The sequence below is a fragment of the Macaca nemestrina genome, chromosome 14 (assembly GCF_043159975.1).
Source record: "Macaca nemestrina isolate mMacNem1 chromosome 14, mMacNem.hap1, whole genome shotgun sequence".
Lineage (NCBI taxonomy): Eukaryota > Metazoa > Chordata > Mammalia > Primates > Cercopithecidae > Macaca > Macaca nemestrina.
Window position 1 is genome coordinate 63299341 of NC_092138.1, and position 19668 is coordinate 63319008.

The 19668-nt window shown below is 43.3% G+C and overlaps 1 protein-coding gene across 3 annotated transcripts in view; it reads right to left on the bottom strand.

The window, feature by feature from the left end:
- LOC105485672 (ubiquitin associated protein 2) overlaps positions 1-19668 on the bottom strand; it is a 138388-nt gene that overhangs the window by 96090 nt on the left and 22630 nt on the right. Inside the window, exons 1-2 of one of the 3 annotated variants that reach the window (XM_071077920.1) lie at positions 9055-9192; positions 2665-2702 (exon numbers count right to left, since the gene is read on the bottom strand). The exons of 1 other annotated variant lie outside the window; for it this stretch is intronic. Coding sequence is in view for 1 of the 2 variants with exons in the window: in XM_011748011.3 (XP_011746313.1) it covers positions 9055-9153 (99 nt within the window). In the remaining variant the exon portion in view is untranslated. Of the gene's footprint in view, positions 1-2664; positions 2703-9054; positions 9195-19668 lie in introns of those variants that run through there. One more of the 3 variants, XM_011748011.3, reaches the window with a different exon arrangement.

Here is a 19668-nt window from a genome sequence, read left to right on the forward strand (position 1 = left end):
TGTCTTTCCATTCTCTGAACAATCTTTTGAAACCATAAGTTTTCAGTTTTCCTAAAGTCCAATTTATCCATTTGTTCTTTTATGGATCATGCCTTTGTTGCTACATCTAGGAAATCTTTGACTAAACCAATAGCATGAAGATTTTCTCCCATATTTTCTTGTATAAACTTTAAGCTTGGGGTTTTCAGTCCATGACCCGTTTTAGTTTTTGTTTTTATGAATGATTTGCATATTGATATACAATAGTTCCCACACTATTTACTGAAAAGGCCATCCTTTCCCCTCTACATTGCCTCTGACTCTCAAAAATTGGTTGTCGACATATGAGTAGGTTTATTTCTGGACTCTCCATTTTATTTCACTGTCTACCTTTATACCAATTCAAAACACTAGGCATGGCAACCAAGTGTTGGTGAGGATTTCACGCCAGCAGAACTGGAATTCTGCTGGCAGAAAAGCAAATGGTTCAACTACTTTGGAGAATAGTTTAGCTAGCTATTTATGTATGTATGTATGTATTTATTTATTGAGACAGGGTCTCATTCTGTCACCCAGGCTGAAACGGAGGGGTACAACCTCTGCTGGGTGCAACCTCTGCTTACTGCAACCTCCACCTCCCAGGGCTCAAGCAATCCTCCCATCTCAGCCTCCTAACTGGCTGGGACTACAGAGGCAGGCCACCACCTCTGGGGAATTTTTGTATAGGAAAGGTTTGGCTATGTTATCTAGGCTTGTCTCAAACTCCTGGGCCCAAGCTATCTGGCCTCCCGCCTCGGCCTTCCAAAGTGCTAGGATTACAGGTGTGAGCCACTATGCCCCACCTGGCAATTTTTCTTTTCTTGTTCTTTTTTTTTTTTTTTTTTTTTTTGAAATGGAGTCTCGCTCTGTTGCCCAGGCTGGAGTGCAATGGCACGATCTCCGCTCAATGCAACATCCGCCTCCCAGGTTCAAGTGATTCTCCTGCCTCAGCCTCCCAAGAAGCTGGGATTACAGGCGTCCGCCAGCACACCTGGCTAATTTTTTGTATTTTTAGTAGAGATGGGGTTTCATCATGTTAACCAGGCTGGTCTCAGATTCCCCACTTCAGGTGATCTACCTGCCTCAGCCTCCCAAAGTGCTGGGATTACAGGCATGAACCACCACGCCTGGCCTGAGATCCTGTCTATTTAAAAAAAAAAAAAAAAAAAACACAGCCAGGCACGGTGGTTCACACCTGTAATTCCAGCACTTTGGGAGGTCAAGGTGGGCAGATCACCTGAGGTCAGGAATTTGAGACCAGCCTGGCCAACATGGTGAAACCCCGTCGCAACTAAAAATAGAAAAATAAACCGGTCGTGATGGCAGATGCCTGTAATCCCAGCTACTCAGGAGGCTGAGGTGGGAGAATCACTTGAACCTGGGAGGTGGAGGCTGCAGTGAGCCCAAATCGCACCACTGTACTCCAGCCTGGGTAACAAGGGCAGAAACTCTGCCTCAAAAAAAAAAAAAAAAGACAATAAACAAATACTACACTCTAGTCAATGATATCCATTCTGAAGTGATTAAGAGTACCACTAATCAATTAATTTACTTTGAAAAGCATTAAAAAGTTAGATAAAATAATGGTTGGCTAAACATATGTGATAAAACAAACAGAGCAAAAAGATAACAGAACGTATAGGTATTGACTGTACAACTCTCAATTTTTCTTCATGTGTGACCATTTTCATAATAAAGTATTGTGGGGAGGGATTTTGGCAGACAGAAAAGGAGTGGAGGAGGCAGCTTGGGATGGTAGATGTGTTAAACAGGAGCTACAACAAAGATTTTTTTTAAAGTAGAATTATGGACTAGTTGTGGACATCCACGCACTGCACAGTAAGTATTATTATAAGAACATCCCTGGTTTCGAGACATTTCAGACAGAAACTACTTCATGCAGAAATGTCAGAGTGATAAACCAAAGTCAGGGAGTATGGCTGAAATCTTTGTGGAAAAAGTATGAAAAAGTAATGGCAGAGTGGGGGAACCAGGAACAAATAATGACTCTAAAGGCAAGAATATTTAAACTTGAAAACTGCCTGAGAATAGCCAGTGCTTTGTAAACGTGCACGATTTACAAAATTAAAGAAACACTTACTGACCCGATTACAATATTAACAAAAAAGCACTGGATGAGTGAAAGAATCTCACCAAATATTTCAAGCAGAATAGTTATTAATAATAGCATTCTGCTGTAGGGGGCAGTCTGGGGCTTATGTATGTTTCTACATTATCATTTTGATACTGTTTCACCCATACAGTTCTAACTATAAAGTCACTATTCATTGCCATATGTAAGGTAAATGCCTATGACTGATTTATTCAGACTTAGCTTTTTCAGCTTAAGTATTATATGACACAAATACTCTGTATTTCTCTTGAGTAATATCTTTTTTATTCCTAAAAGGGCCTAGACAGACTACTTCTGAAAGCATAGCCGATACACATAATAGCCACTTAACAATAACAATATAGTAACACTAACACTAGCATATTTATGAAAATAAATTTTAATGAGAACTTTAAGTATTTTTTACCTTTATAAAACACCCTGTCAAGAAAAAAATAATTTTCTTTGATAAACAATTCAATAAATATTTGATAAACAAAGAACCAAACATAAGAGTATAATAGGGAAGTTACCAGGCTGAGCTCTAGGAAGTGTCAAGAGGTCGGTACAGCTTGGGAAAAAAGAGGAAAAATCAGGGTCAACTGGTAATTCTTAAGTTAAACAAGGTCAGTGCACCCTCCCCTGCAATAAACATTAGTGACATACACCAGGTCACGTCTCAAGTTGAAAAATATCTTGCCAAGAAAAGTAGTATCACTACAGCTCTTCCTCTGGATCTCTTATCCATTCGCATGGCTTATTACGAACTAAGCTGCTTTTACAGTGGAAAATGTGAAATTTTTCAAATGAATCCAAATTTTTTTTAATTAGATCTGTCACCCAGAAAAAAATTGTAAATAATAAAGTAGGATTATTTATGCCCACCACCAAAAATAAACATTAACAGTCTACTAGCCTGTTCTCATTAATGTTCAACAGTTTTGCTTTAATTTTACATATTTTTTCAGTTGATCAGGAAGCATACCTTTTCTAAGACATGTTATATCACAATTTTCAAATATTCTTACAATCACTTCATAATTGTGGAATGTTCATATAATTTTGTGGAATAGTCACATAAATTCACAAGAGAGTTGACATCTGAATACAATGTATATTCCACAATCTAATTAGCTAAAAAGGACATTACAGCTGGGCGCAGTAGCTCATGCTTGTAATCTCAGCACTTTGGGAGGTCAAGGAAGGAGGATCACCTAAGGTCAGGAGTTCAAGACCAGCCTGGCCAACATGGCAAAACCCTGTTTCTACTGAAAATATAAAAATTTGCCAGGCATGGTGGCGCACGCCTATAATCCCAGCTACTCGGGAGGCTAAGGCAGGACAATCGCTAGAACCCAGGAGGTGGAGGTTGTGGTGAGCTGAGATCGTACCACTGCACTACAGCCTGGACAACAAAGTGAAATTGTGTCTCAAAAAAAAAAAAGGCATTATAAGGACCATTGAAAAAATGTAAGTATGATCTGTAGATTTTGATTTTTTATCACTGTACTATAATTATGTAAAAAGATCCTTGTTTTTTAAAAAACACACTGAGGTATTAAGTGAAGAAAAACCTTATTCACAACTACTTGTCAAACGTTTCTGGGGATAAACTGTATGGAAAGAAAGAGAACAGGATAAATGAGATGTGATAGAAATGTTAACATCTAGGGAATCTGGAAGAAGGGTATTCAGTAATTATTCATACTCCCATTGCAACTTTTCTGTAAGTCTCACAATTTTTTTTTCTTTTTTTTGTAATTGAGGTTCGTAGTCAGGCCCAGTGGCTCACGCCTGTAACGTTGGCAGTTTGGGAAGTTGAGGTGGGCGGATCACTTGAAGTCAGGAATTCAAGACTGACTAACCTGGCTAACATGGTGAAACCCCTCTCCACTAAAAATACAAAAATTAGCCAGGTGTGGTGGTGCACACCTGTAGTCCCAGCTACTCTGGAGGCTGAGGCAGGAGAATCACTTGAACCCAGGAGGCGCAGGTTGCAGTGAGCCAAGATCAAGCCACTGAACTGCAGCCTGGGCAACAGAGTAAGACTCCGTGTCAAAAAAAAAAAAAAAAAAAAAAAAATTGAGGTTAAAGGAGATTTAAGTAACTCATCTAGTTAGTAAGTAAGTGCCAGACCCAGGACAAAAATCCTGGTTTATATAGATTCAAAAGAACTCTCGGCCGGGCGCGGTGGCTCAAGCCTGTAATCCCAGCACTTTGGGAGGCCGAGGTGGGCGGATCACAAGGTCAGGAGATCGAGACCACAGTGAAACCCCGTCTCTACTAAAAATACAAAAAATTAGCCGGGCGCGGTGGCGGGCGCCTGTAGTCCCAGCTACTCAGGAGGCTGAGGCAGGAGAATGGCAGGAACCCGGGAGGCGGAGCTTGCAGTGAGCCGAGATCGCGCCACTGCACTCCAGCCTGGGCAACAGCGTGAGACTCCGTCTCAAAAAAAAAAAAGAACTCTCACGCAGTGGCTCATGCCTGTAATCCCAGAACTTTGGGAGGCGGAGTCGGGTGGATCACCTGAAGTCAAGAGTTCAAGACCAGCCTGACCAACATGGTGAAACATACAAAAAATTAACCAGGCGAGGTGGAGGCAGAGGTTGCAGTGAGCCGAAATCACACCACTGCACTCCAGCCTGGACGACAAGAGCAAAACTCCATATCAAAAAAAAAAAAAAAAAGAACTCTCTTTCATCATGCAACGTGAATAGGTTATCTCAGAACACCTCTAACATTGGACATTTTAAATTGAGTAATTAACATCTTACTGGCAGGGCGTGGTAACTCACGCCTGTAATCCCAGCACTTTGGGAGGCCAGGGTGGGCGGATCACCTGAGGTCAGAAGTTTGAAACCAGCCTGGCCAACATAGCGAAACCCCATCTCTACTAAAAATACAAAAATTAGCCAGGCATGGTGATATGTGCCTGCAATCCCAGCTACTCCAGAGGCTGAGGCAGGAGATCACTTGGACCCAGAAGGCAGAGGTTGCAATGAGCTGAGAACGCGCCACTGCACTCCAGCCTGGGCGACAGAGCAAGGCTCCATCTCAAAAAAAAAAAAGAAAGGAAGAAAAAAACATTACCAAATAAAGCCACTTTTTATTACTCCAATTTAAGATTACTTTCTTAGCAAATACTTCCCAGAATAGGATTAATGAAAAATAAACATGAGGCCGGGCACGGTGGCTCACGCCTGTAATCCCAGCACTTTGGGAGGCCGAGGCGGGCGGATCACAAGGTCAGGAGATCGAGACCACGGTGAAACCCCGTCTCTACTAAAAATACAAAAAATTAGCCGGGCGCGGTTGTGGGCACCTGTAGTCCCAGCTACTCGGGAGGCTGAGGCAGGAGAATGGCGTGAACCCGGGAGGCGGAGCTTGCAGTGAGCCGAGATCACGCCACTGCACTCCAGCCTGGGCGACAGAGCGAGACTCCGTCTCAAAAAAAAAAAAAAGAAAAGAAAAATAAACATGAATAATTTTGCTAATGCATACTACTGTTTAAAAGAAAAAAATTTAAAAGGGTCAGGTGCAGTGGCTCACACCTGTAATCCCAACACCTTGGGACGCCAAGGGGGACAGATCACTTGAGGTCAGGAGTTCGAGACCAGCCTGGCCAACATGGTGAAACCTCATCTCTACTAAAAATGCAAAAAAAGTTAGTCAGGTATGGTGGCTCACGCCTGTAATCCCAGCTACTGGGGAGGCTAAAACAGGAAAATTGCTTGAACCCCAGAGGCGGAGGTTGCAATGAGCCAAGATCGAGTCACTGCACTCTTGACTGGGCTACAGAGCAAGACTCTGTAAATAAAAAAGTCAGGCACGGTGACTGACGCCTATAATCACAGCACCTTTGAAGGCTAAGAGGGCAGTCACTTGTGTTCAGGTGTTGGAGACCAGGTTGGGCAACACGGTAAAACCCTGTCTCTACTAAAACTACAAAAATTAACTGGGGGTGGTGGCAGGCGCATGTAAACCCAGCTACTTGGGAGGCTGAGGCAGGAGAATCGCTTGAACCCAGGAGGCGGAGGTTGCAATGAGCCGAGATGGCACCACTGCGCTCCAGTCTGAGTGACAGAAGGGGACTCCATCTCAAAAAAACAAAAAAAAAATTAGGTAGGCATGATGTTGCCTGCCTGTAGTCCCAGCTACCTGGGAGGCTGAGGCAAGAGAATCACTTGAACCCGGGAAGTGGAGGTTGGAGTGAGCTGAGACTGGCCACTGCACTCCAGTCTGGTGATAGATTCCATCTCAAAAAAAAAAAAAGACCCATTCATTAAGCAAACTTTTTCCTAAGTAAATTCAACTATAAAAGGAGGACCTCATCTAAAAATTTCAAATTTTTCCATCACTGGACTGGATCAGTTTGTTGAATAAATTCCTATCAGAGTAAGTGTATTTAGGATCAAGCACTGAGTAGAAGAGATATCTGTCCGTTAAACCAGCAAAATACTACACTAACTTTATATTGAAAAATATAGGCCGGGCGCGGTGGCTCAAGCCTGTAATCCCAGCACTTTGGGAGGCCGAGACGGGCGGATCACGAGGTCAGGAGATCGAGACCATCCTGGCTAACACGGTGAAACCCCGTCTCTACTAAAATACAAAAAAAATTAGCCGGGCGAGGTGGCGGGCGCCTGTACTCCCAGCTACTCGGGAGGCTGAGGCAGGAGAATGGCGTGAACCCGGGAGGCGGGGCTTGCAGTGAGCTGAGATCCGGCCATTGCACTCCAGCCTAGGCAACAGAGCTAGACTCCGTCTCAAAAAAAAAAAAAAAAAGAAAAAGAAAAATATAACGCAACAGTTAAATCTCCTCATTATGTCCCTTAACATCAACAGGGTACTTGGGTATAAACAAGTGATTATAATAAGCACTTATAATTAACTATCATAGTCAAATCAATCTGCAAGTAAGATAAACTGGATATAGTTTACTCACTTGTATATTGCCTGTGAAAAACGGTTTGCCATTCTAGTCAATAACATGTATATAATGCTTAATTTTGCACCAGGTACTGTGCTTAGCACTTATCTCACTTCGCTTAAAATAATAATATAACCAAATTGAGAAGTGGCGAGTATTTAACGTTAAAAATTTTATTCAAATGTATCTTTGTTTTTTTGAGACAGAGTCTCGCTCTGTCGCCCAGGCTGGAATGCAGTGGCGTGATCTTAGCTCACTGCAACCTCCACCTCCCGGATTCAAGCAATTCTCCCTGTCTCAGCCTCTCAAGTAGCTAGCATTACAGGCACCTACTACCATGCCTGGCTAATTTTTTTATTTATTTTTTTTTTTTAGTAGAGACAGGGTTTCACCATGTTGGTCAGTCTGGTCTTGAACTCCTGATCTCAGGTGATCTGTCCACCTCAGCCTCCCAAAGTAATGGAATTACAGGCATGAGCTACTGTGCCCAGCCTTAAATGGATCTTGATCATTAAAAGCCATTCTGAGATCCAAGCATTCTTCCTTGTGCTTTAAAGGAAAGGCAGATTTTTGTTTTTTTGTTGAGCCAAGGTCTCACTCTGTCACCTAGGCTGGAGCGCAGTAGCACCATCATAAGTGATCCTCCCACCTCAGCCACCCAAGTACCTGTGACTACAAATGGAAGCCATCATGCCCAGCTAATTTTTAAACTTTTTGTAGAGACAAGGTCCTCACTATGCTGCCCAGGCTGCTCTTAATTCCTATGCTCAAGCAATCCTTTTGCCTCAGCCTCCCAAAGTGTTGAGATTACAGACACGAGCCACTATGCCCAGCAAAGGCAGCTTTTTAAAGTCTATTGTAATTCAGGTATTTTACCACTTCAGACTATTAGTTCTCCATGTACCTTGGATTTTCATATTTCATTCCAAGGACACACTGAAATTAAGAGAAGGGAGAAAAGGGAGAAGAGATGGTGATGAAACAGCAAGGAAGGAGGAGGAAGGGAAGCAGAGGAAGGTGAAAGGGGAGGGGGGGAGGGGGGGAGGAGGAGGAGGAGGAGGAGGAGGAGGAGGAGGAGGAGGAGGCGGCGGCGGCGGCGGCAGCGGCAGCCTAATAGCTAAGAGGTACCTGGAAAAGGTTAGCATTAAAGAGTTCTCATGGAACACCATCCAACTGTACCTGAATCAAGTACAATACCTCTTTCCTTACTATTCTTCATTACTTAGTTTTTATTTTTTATTTATTTTTTTATTTTTTTGGGGGACGGAATCTTGCTTTGTCGCCCAGGCTGGAGGGCAGTGGCGTGATCTCAGCTCACTGCAACCTCTGCTTCCTGGGTTCAAGCAATTCTTCTGTCTTAGCCTCCCAAGAAGCTAGAATTACAGGTGCACACTACTACGCCCAGCTAATTTTTGTATTTTCTTTTTTTTTTTTTTTTTTTTTTTTGAGACGGAGTCTCACTCTGTAGCCCAGGCAGGAGTGCAGTGGCCGGATCTCAGCTCACTGCAAGCTCCGCCTCCCAGGTTCACGCCATTCTCCGGCCTCAGCCTCCCAAGTAACTGGGACTACAGGCGCCCACCACCTCGCCCGGCTAGTTTTTTGTATTTCTTAGTAGAGACGGGGTTTCACCGTGTTAGCCAGGATGGTCTCGATCTCCTGACCTCGTGATCCACCCGTCTCGGCCTCCCAAAGTGCTGGGATTACAGGCTTGAGCCACCGCGCCCGGCCAATTTTTGTATTTTCTTAGTAGAGGCGGGGTTTCACAATGTTGGCCAGGCTGGTCTCAAACTCCTGACCTCAAGTGATCCACCCATCTTGGCCTCCCAAAGTGCTGGGATTACAGGTGTGAGCCACCGCACCCAGCCATTACCCACTTTTTAAATACAGGGTCCAAAATCCTAAAGTTTCCTACAAAAGAAAACATTAAATCATATGTTCTCCCTTAATTTCCTTAATTCTAAACAAGGCAAACAAGAGTTCCACAAAAACTTACCTGTACCACCTGTTTCTGTGGTTGCGTTGATTGTGCTGCTGAAATCTGTGTTTTTTCACGAGCACCTCGGCAATGGTCACTGCTCACTGAAGTCATCATATACAGTATATACAAAATAATGTATGTACAAAATAGAAAATCTGCAAGAAAGTAGGGATGGTAAGCAAAACAATCATAGTAAAAGACAAGCAGGTACTTCAGAGAAAACAAGGACACTTACAATAAAAGATAAAAGCTCTCTGGAATACAAATTCTCAAGAAGCAGCCCGAGGATTGTACATTTTGCTGGTATCTGTTAAACCAATTCGACTAATGCAATCTAAAAGTCTATGTTTATGAGCTTAGCAATTCTAAACAAAAATCTCAAGTACCACCAATTTAAACCAGCAACCATTTTATCACTATATGTAGTCACTGTACATGTAGTGCTATCTGCCTCTTACTACTTGCAGTTGGTATTTGAACCCCAAAACAACATTGCATTTAGCCAAGATTTTACCTGCCAATATTTACCCAATTTAAAATGTGTCCAGAAACAAGCTATGCCTAAAAGCAAAAGTCACCCGTAAATAATAAATCTTTTTTTTTTTTTTTTTTTGAGATGGAGTCTCGCTCTGTCGCCCAGGCTGGAGTGCAGTGGCTGGATCTCAGCTCACTGCAAACTCTGCCTCCCGGGTTTACGCCATTCTCCTGCCTCAGCCTCCCTAGTAGCTGGGATTACAGGCGCCCGCCACCTCGCCTGGCTAGTTTTTTGTATTTTTTAGTAGAGACGGGGTTTCACCGTGTTAGCCAGGATGGTCTCGATTTCCTGACCTCGTGATCCGCCCATCTCGGCCTCCCAAAGTGCTGGGATTACAGGCTTGAGCCACCGCCACCGTGCCCAGCCAATAATAAATCTTAAAGAAACAACTGTGTGGCCAGATGCAGTGGCTCACGCCTGTAATCCCAGCACTTCTGGCAGATCATGAGATCAGGAGATCGAGACTTATCCCAGCTAACACGGTGAAACTCCATCTCTACTAAAACTACAAAAGAATTAGCCGGGAATAGGCCGGGCGCGGTGGCTCAAGCCTGTAATCCCAGCACTTTGGGAGGCCGAGACGGGCGGATCACGAGGTCAGGAGATCGAGACCATCCTGGCGAACACGGTGAAACCCCGTCTCTACTAAAAAAAAAAAAAAAAACTAGCCGGGCGAGGCGGCGGGCGCCTGTAGTCCTAGCTACTCGGGAGGCTGAGGGAGGAGAATGGCGTAAACCCGGGGGGCGGAGCTTGCAGTGAGCTGAGATCCGGCCACTGCACTCTAGCCCGGGCGACAGAGCCAGACTCCGTCTCAAAAAAAAAAAAAAAAAAAAAAAAAAAGAATTAGCCGGGCATGGTGGTGGGCACCTGTAGTTGCAGCTACTCGGGAAGCTGAGACAGGAGAATTGCTTGAACCTGGGAGGCGGAGGTTGCAGTGAGCCCACTGCACTCCAGCTTGGGTGACAGAGGGAGACTCCATTTCAAAAAATAAAAAAATAAAAATAACACTAAGAGATAAACACACACTTTAGTCTAGGCCTACACAGGGTCAAGATCATCAACATCACTGTCTTCCATCTCGACATCTGTCCCACTGGAAGGTCTTAAGTGCAATAGCACACACGGAGCTATCATCTCCTATGATAACAATGCAGAGCCAATGATTTTTTTTGAGACAGAGACTCACTCCATCACCCAGGCTGGAGTGCAATGAATAGGGTGATCTCAGCTCACTGCAAGTTCCGCCTTCTGGGTTCAAGGAATTCTCCTGTCTCAGCCTCCTGAGTAGCTGGGACCAGAGGCACGCGCCACCATACCCAGCTAATTTTTGGTATTTTTAGTAGAGATGGGGTTTGGTCATGTTTGTCAGGCTGGTCTCAAATTTGCGGCCTCAGGTGATCCATTAGCCTCGGCCTCCCAAAGTACTGAGATTACAGGCATGTGCCACCGTGCTGGCACAGAGCCGATGATTTTAACAATACATGGAATTCTGTTTTCTAGAACAGTCAGTTTTAGACACCCAAAAGCAAGCATTCCCATGATATGGAAAGATATTCCACTATTTGTAAATCTTATACATTTCAGGTTAATAAAATGACATAACATTTCTACGTATTTTGGATCTGTGCATCATAAAATTAAAATAGGGAAGACTAACCACAAATCATCATACTAATTCAGGTACCAAAGAAAATTGTGTCCCTGAAACCTATTTCAGCCAGAAAGAGTAGGACAAGCATTTTTCTGTGTTAGCTGCACTAATATTAACTTATTTTCTTAATAGCTTCATTAACTGGCTTGCTAAATAAAGGCCACAGACATATTATAGTACTGCCTTTTACATTATAACAACCAATTAACTAGAACGTCTCACAGGTTCAATACACTGGTTTAAAACTTTTTACTGCATTTGAATCTGTCTTTCCAGTTAGTATGAATACACATTTTGCATCCTTTTTCAGTTTAACATCTTTATAATTTTGTTGGTTTGGGTTTATCATTTTGGTTGTATTATAGAGAACAAGGTTAATTGTTTTGCCATGATTCCATTTATTTTTAGAGCATTCTCTCAGAAATGAATAAATGCATACAAATACACTGTTTTAAAACTGTGATGCATTTAAACAAATCTAAGGCATATCTGTATTTGAGAAAGAATCCATTTGATTTTTTTTTTTTTTTTTTGAGATGGAGGCTCGCTCCGTCACCCAGGCTGGAGTGCAGTGGTGCAATCTTGGCTCACTACAACCTCTACCTCCTGGGTTCAGACGATTCTCCTGTCTCAGCCTCTTGAGCAGCTGGGACTACAGATGCCTGCCACCACGCTTGGCTAATTTTTGTATTTTTAGTAGAGACGGGGTCTCAACTTGTTGGTGAGGCTGGTTTCGAACTCCGGACTTCGGGTGATCCACCCGCCTCAACCTCCCAAAGTGCTATAATTACACGAGCCACTGTGCCCGGTCCCATTTGATTATTTTTAAAATCACCTTCAGGCCAGGCACGGTGGCTCACGCCTGTAATCCCAACACTTTGGGAAGCTGAGGCAGGCAGATCACCTGATAACAGGAGTTCAAGACCAGCCTGGCCAACATGGTGAAACCCTACCTGTACTAAAAATGCAAAAACTAGCCAGGCATGGTGGCATACCTCTATAATCCCAACTACTTAGGAGGCTGAGATGGGAGAATCGCTTGAAGCCAGGAGGAGGAGGTTACAGTAAGCCAAGATTGCATCACTGCACTCCAGCCTGGGCAACAAGAGCGAGACACCATCTAAAAAAATGAAAATAATCACTTTCAGCACTAATACTCTAATTCCATCTTAAGTATCTAAAGTGAAGCATCCAAGCGGGGCAAGGTCGCATGCACCTGTAGTCCCAGCTACTCAGGAGGCTGAGGCAGGAAGATCACTGAACCCACAGTTCAAGTCCAGACTAGGCAACACAGCAAGACCCTATCTTTTTTTTTTTTTTTTTTTTTTTTTTTTTTAAGACAGAGTCTTGCCCTGTTGCCCAGGCTGGAGTGCAGTGGCACGATCTCGGCCCAGCAACTTCTGCCTTCCAGGTTCAAGTGATTCTCCCGCCTCAGCCTCCCAAGTAGCTGGGACTATAGGTGTGTGCCACCGCACCCAGCTAATTTTTTTGTATTTTTAGTAGAGATGGGGTTTCACCATGTTGGCCAGGCTGGTCTTGAACTCCTGACCTCAAGTGATCCACCAGCCTCAGCCTCCAAAGTGCTAGGATTACAGGCGTGAGCCATCATGCCCAGCCACCTATTTCGTTAAATAAATACATTTTAAGAAAAGAATAAAACAGAATTAAGCATCTAATCAAAAGTTAACTGGTTGAGTGGTGTTCCTACCATAAAACCTTTTTAAGAAGTCAGTAGTTTACTCATAGATTTCCAGTTCCGTTGATTGGATTATCTGATCTTTTTCTCACTGTTTATTCTTCAGTGACCCCATTTATGAAAATAATGGGCTGGCAGCAGTGGCTCACGCCTATAATCCCAGCATTTTGGGAGGCCGAGGCAGGTGGATCATGAGGTCAGGAGATCATGACCATCCTGGCTAATACGGTGAAACCCTGTCTCTACCAAAAATACAAAAAATTAGCCAAGCATGGTGGCACGCATCTGTAATCCCAGCTACTTGGGAGGCTGAGGCAGAGGAATCGCTTGAACCCAGGAGGCGGAGGTTGCAGTGAGCTGAGATCGGCCACTCCACTCCACTCCAGGGAGACAGAGCAAGACTCCGTCTCAAAAAAATTAATAAATAAATAAAATAATCTAGGTGAAATAACAAAATGAGACTTTCTCCATACAGAAGTGCCATCTGGTGATCAAAATCTGCATGTACAGAAGGAATATACTTAATCCATATTCAGTGGACATTAATTTTTTGATTTACAGAAAAATGACTTTTAATCTTTATAGCCTATTATAACCAAACATTTTGATATAATGCACATGAATCCTCACTTGTCGAGGAAGAAAACTGTAACTCTTTATTGTAACTCAAACTATTAAAATTTTACGGCCGGGCGCGGTGGCTCAAGCCTGTAATCCCAGCACTTTGGGAGGCCGAGATGGGCGGATCACGAGGTCAGGAGATCGAGACCATCCTGGCTAACACGGTGAAACCCCGTCTCTACTAAGAAATACAAAAAATAGCCGGGCGAGGTGGCAGCGCCTGTAGTCCCAGCTACTCGGGAGGCTGAGGCGGAGAATGGCGTGAACCCGGGAGGCGGAGCTTGCAGTGAGCTGAGATCCGGCCACTGCACTCCAGCCTGGGCTACAGAGCGAGACTCCGTCTCAAAAAAAAAAAAAAAAAAAAAAAAAAAAAATTTTACTGGTCCATGTTCACAGATCAACATTAAGACTATATCTCCTTCCAATCATCAATTCTTAACATAAAATATTCATAATGAATATGTAATTAAGCTATAAATAATTACCCCGCTTGCATGGCTAACCCAGAATAGTTGCTTTGTGAAACATAAAAACTGCACGGCTTACTTTATTGTTTAGAAAAAGTTTTTCTCTTAATTAAGGTTTACTGCTCTGGGTTATATATCCATAAATTGTCACTACAAATACTTCCATCTTAAAAATAGCAAATGCCGGCCGGGCGCAGTGGCTCGTGCCTGTAATCCCAGTACTTTGGAGGCTGAAGCAGGCGGATCATGAGGTCAGGAGATCGAGACTATCCTGGCTAATAAGGTGCAACCCCGTCTCTATTAAAAATATAAAAATTAGCCGGGCATGGTGGCACGAGCCTGTAGTCCCAGCTACCTGGGAGGCTGAGGCAGGAGAATCACTTGAACCTGGGAGGCGGAGTTTGCAGTGAGCCAAGATGGCACCACTGCACTCCAGTCTACATGACAGAACGAGGCTCCGTCTCAAAAAAAAAAAAAAAAGCAAATACAAGGATGAGTGTGGTGGCGCATGCCTGTAATCCCAGCATTTTGAGAGGCCAAGGCGGCTGGATCACCTGAGGTCAGGAGTTCAAGACCAGCCTGACCAATGTGGAGAAACTCCATCTCTACTAAAAATACAAAATTAGCCAGGCGTGGGGGCACATGCCTGTAATCCCAGCTACTCAGGAGGCCAAGGCAGGAGAATAGCTTGAACCCAGGAGGCGGAGGTTGCGGTGAGCCGAGATCGTGCCATTGCACTCCGGCCTGGGCAACAAGAGCAAAACTCCGTCTCAAAAAAAGAAAAAAAAAATAGCAAATACATTCTTTCAAAAATAAAAATAATTATAAGGGTCTCAGCACATCCAAGAATGCATGCTTAAATAAATTCAGATTAACTTCTCTTCTGTCAATTGTGCCTCTCCACACTATCACTGAAATGTTATAATAGCTAATTCCCTATTCATAAAAAACTTATTAAAAATGTCCAGCAAAAAAATGTCCAGAGATGAAACAGGTTTTGCGGAACAATCACAGGCAATGGGGGATGTGACTGAAATCTTCTGGAAAAAACAGGACTCAGAAAATATAACTTTAACAGAATGCATAATTCAACAGACAAATTTTCTCATATTAATTTTACATAAAACTTCTGATAAGGCCAGGCGCAGTGGCTAACGCTTGTAATCTCAGCATTTTGGGAGGCTGAGGCGGGTGGATCACTTGAGGTCAGGAGTTCAAGACCATCCTGGCAAACATGGTGAAACCCTGTCTCTACTAAAACTACAAAAATTAGCTGGGTGTGGTGGCATGCACCTGTAATCCCAGCTACTCGGGAGGCTAAGGCAGAAGAATCACTTGAACCCGAGAGGCGGAGGTTGCAGTGAACCGAGATCACACCATTACACTACAGTCTGGGCGACAGAGCAAGACACCGTCTCCAAAAAAAAAAAAAACTTCTCATAATTGTGAATCCATTAAAACAAGGTAAAAGCATAACTTACCAAAATATTCTTCAAGACCCTTAAAAATTGTTACCACCACTGAACTGTAAAAATGACTAAGACATGGAAACTAGACTATAAAAATCAACACCTTCAACTAACATACTGTCATGAGGAAATTCTATGTCCTCCTTCTCTGGGAAACGGAGCTGTGTGTAGTAAATAGGAATGCTTCTACAACAAGTACCCAGTTGCCAGACCATAGGAATTCAGTGTACACTTGCGTTCCATCATCTATCACTTTCCACTCCTAAGAGTTCTACTATACTGGAACAGGTTCCAAGAGAATTCTCAGAATAGAAACAGACAAGAGCAAAAGATTCTAAAAATAATCCAGTAGAAACTCAAACATACATATCTCAAGTTCCTGAGGGGCAGAAAGCACCAGGTTTACTTCAATCTATCCAATCAAATTTTGAAACCCATATTTATCTCATCTCAAAGTGAATTTAAAATGTGACAGATTTTAACACAGGCAAAGAACTGCTGCTATATTTTTAACTTCTTTAGAAACAAAATCAGCAAAATACAATATAGAGCTTCCTATTAACAGATTAAAGTGAAAAAATTGTCTAAATGTAATGAGTAAACAAAGTCTCCGGCTGAATAAAGCAACCTGATTAAATTACAAAGATATTCTCTATAGAAGAAATATTTTTGGAAAAAAGTTTTAATTGCCTAAAAACTTTTGTTTCCATTTTTGTTTTCTTTTTCGTAGAGACAGGGTTTTCCCATATTTGCCTGGGCTGGTCTCAAACTCCTGGGCTCAAGTGATCCTCCCACCTTGGCCTCCCAAAATACTGGGATTACAGGCATGAGCTACCACGCCCCGCCTAACTGCTATTTTTTTCAAGGACTGTTTTTGAAGATACCTCAGTGAAACAGCTGCATTTTCAAGTGATCTCAGTTTAGACTTAACTGAAAATGGTTGACTTAACAACCACCTGTATTTCTGTTAAAGCTTACATAAGCACAAATTTATCTAACTTTAAGCCACACAAAAAACACTGTCAGGTAAAACTTTTCTAAAAACCATGTAATATAGCCTAAATGAAAAGCAAGGATACATTTTATCATTCTGAAAAGTTACAGAACACCTGCTGACAACATACTGAGAAGAGGGAAGATTTCAACAGCCATTTAATAAAATTCTGAACAGATAATTAAACCCCAAACTACATACATACACTGCATGTATTCAAGACAGCATCACAAAGCATTGATTGGAAGATAGTTCTAAAACCAGGATGTTGACACACTTGTGCAAAGTATCTCAGCTAATACATCAAATAAATTTATGTTTCAGGAACAGAAAAGGTAATGTTTTTTTCAAACCAAATATAATTCAGATGACATGAATTACATACTGGGCTAAGGGTTCAACTACTAAAAACAGGATACACAATTTATGTTGAAGAAGCAAGTCTTCATCAAGAATGTCCAGAGATGCTGTACACTGAGTCATGAGACCAGTGATGCAGGGCCTATCTTAGACTGGCAAGGATGGGTCCAAGGTTCTTCACCTATATATGTCCACTCACTCCCAAAGTCTAAAACCAATGGTAATGATAATACTCGCAGAAAGCACACACCATTTACTATGTGCCAGACACCATTCTAAGCACTTTACATGTATAGTATTAAGTCACTAATCTTTCCAACACTCTAGAGTACACATCACTTTACTCCCATTTTACAGAGAAGAAACTAAGATACACAGAGAATCACGGCTAGTAAGTGGTGAAGGCAGTATTCGAACCCAGGACATTTGGCTCTACAGTGTGTGCACTTATCTACTATGCTATGCTGCAAGGTTAACTGTTCAGTCACAGATAAGTAATAGTCCCCAATTCAGCTTCCTCTTCTATACAACAGCGTAACTATTGCTGGCATCACCTGCAAAGCTTGTCCCTGATGACAAAGATCTGGTCTAAACCAGATCTCACCTAGCTTCTCAGTCTTTCAGATACCCATACGTTCTATATTGGTATGTTTCTGTGACCACTACTGTTTTACTATTTTTGTTTAATTTCTAATCTGTGTTCCTGCTTTTTCTACTAAGAAAAAAGTCAATATTCTCAACCTTTTCTGAAAAGGAAATTCTTTTTTTTTTTTTTTTTTGAGACCGAGTCTCACTCTGTCGCCCAAGCTGGAATGCAGTGGCATGCTCTCGGCTCACTGCAAGCTCCGCCTCCCGGGTTCGCCATTCTCCTGCCTCAGCCTCCCGAGTAGCTGGGACTACAGGCGCCTGCCACCACGCCCGGCTAATTTTTTGTATTTTTAGTAGAGATGGGGTTTCACCGTGTTAGCCAAGATGGTCTCAATCTCCTGACCTCATGATCTGCCCACCTCGGCCTCCCAAAGTGCTGGGATTACAGGCGTGAGCCACCTCGCCCGGCCGGAAATTCATTTATTCATACCTGCAGAAAACAAAATTAGCTCAGATTAAGAATCTGAGGCCAGGCACAGTGGCTCACGCCTGTAATCCCAGCACTCTGGGAGGCCGAGGTGGGCGGATCACGAAGTCAGGAGATCCAGACCATCCTGGCTAACACGGTGAAACCCCGTCTCTACTAAAAATACAAAAAAACTAGCTGGGCATGGTGGCAGGCACCTGTGGTCCTAGCTACTCAGGAGGCTGAGGCAGGAGAATGGCATGAACCCAGGAGGCAGAGCTTGCAGTGAGCTGAGATCAAGCCACTGCACTCCAGCCTGGGTGACAGTGCAAGGCTCCGTCTCAAAAAAAAAAAAAAAAAAAGAAAAGAAAAGAATCTGAGGCCAAGGCCGAGTACAGTGGCTCACACCCGTAATCCCAGCACTTTGGGAGCCTGAGGCAGGAGGATTACTTGAGGTCAGGAGTTTGAAATGACCCTGGCCAACATGGCGAAACCCCACCCTACTAAAAACACAAAAATAAGCCAGGCATGGTGGCGCATGCCTGTAATCCCAGCTAATCGGGAGGGTGAGGCAGGAGAATCCACTTGAATTTATTTATTAAAAAATAAACAAAAGAATCTGGCTTGGCACAGTGGCTCATGCCTGTAATCCCAACACTTTGGGAGGCCAAGATGGGGAGGATCGCCTGAGCCCAGGAGTTCAAAACCAGCCTGGGCAACACAGTGAGACCCCTTCTCTATTATTTAAAAAAGAAAAAAGTAGGCTGGGCACGGTGGCTCACACCTGTAATCCCAGCACTTTGGGAGGCCGAGGCAGGCGGATCACGAGGTCAGGAGATCCAGACCATCCTGGCCAACACAGTGAAACCCCGTCTCTACTAAAAATACAAAACACAGAATTAGCCGGGCGAGGTGGCAGGCGCCTGTAGTCCCAGCTACTCAGGAGGCTGAGGCAGGAGAATATCGTGAACTCCGGAGGCAGAGTTTGCAGTGAGCCAAGATTGCACCACTGCACTCTAGCCTGGGCGACAGAGCGAGACTCCACCTCAAAAAAAACAAATAAATAAAAATAAAAATAAAAAAATCTCAACTAAATTAGGAGGCCGAGAACAGCCACCAAGACAAAGTCTACACCCGCAATCGAGAAGAGAATAAAGTATCTAGGGTGCCAAGAAACTCAACTATGAGATCCAATTCCATGCAGCTCAACTGCTTGTACCCTGCATGCCAGGAGCTGAACAAGCTGATACTTTTATTCTCCACAGCTGTTAAAGACAGGGTCAGGCCTCGAGCAGCTGATGGACAAGACTGAACTCCCCTACACCCATACTTGGCTGACACAAGAATCACAAAGTTATCTGCTGTTCCATGGATATAACCTGCCCATGGAAAGGATGAGTGCTGGTGAACTCAAACACTACAGGACATCAAAATTTATTTGATATCATCACAATTCTCTTTCAGGTTACCTAAGGCCATGAAGGGAAAAGTATTTAATTGCCCATAGCTGTTTTCACACATCTGTCCTATTCCTATCCTCCTAACTCAGCTGTAAACCCTGTCCTTTTTATTTTTTTATTTTTTTTTTGAGATGGAGTTTTGCTCTTGTAACCCAGGCTGGAGTGCCATGGGGTGATCTCGGCTCACTGCAACTTCTGCCTCCTGGGTTCAAGCACTTCTCCCTGCCTCAGCCTCCCGAGTAGCTGGGATTACAGGTGCCCACCAAAATGCCCGGCTAATATTTTGTATTTTTGGTAGAGATGGGGGTTCACCATGTTGGCC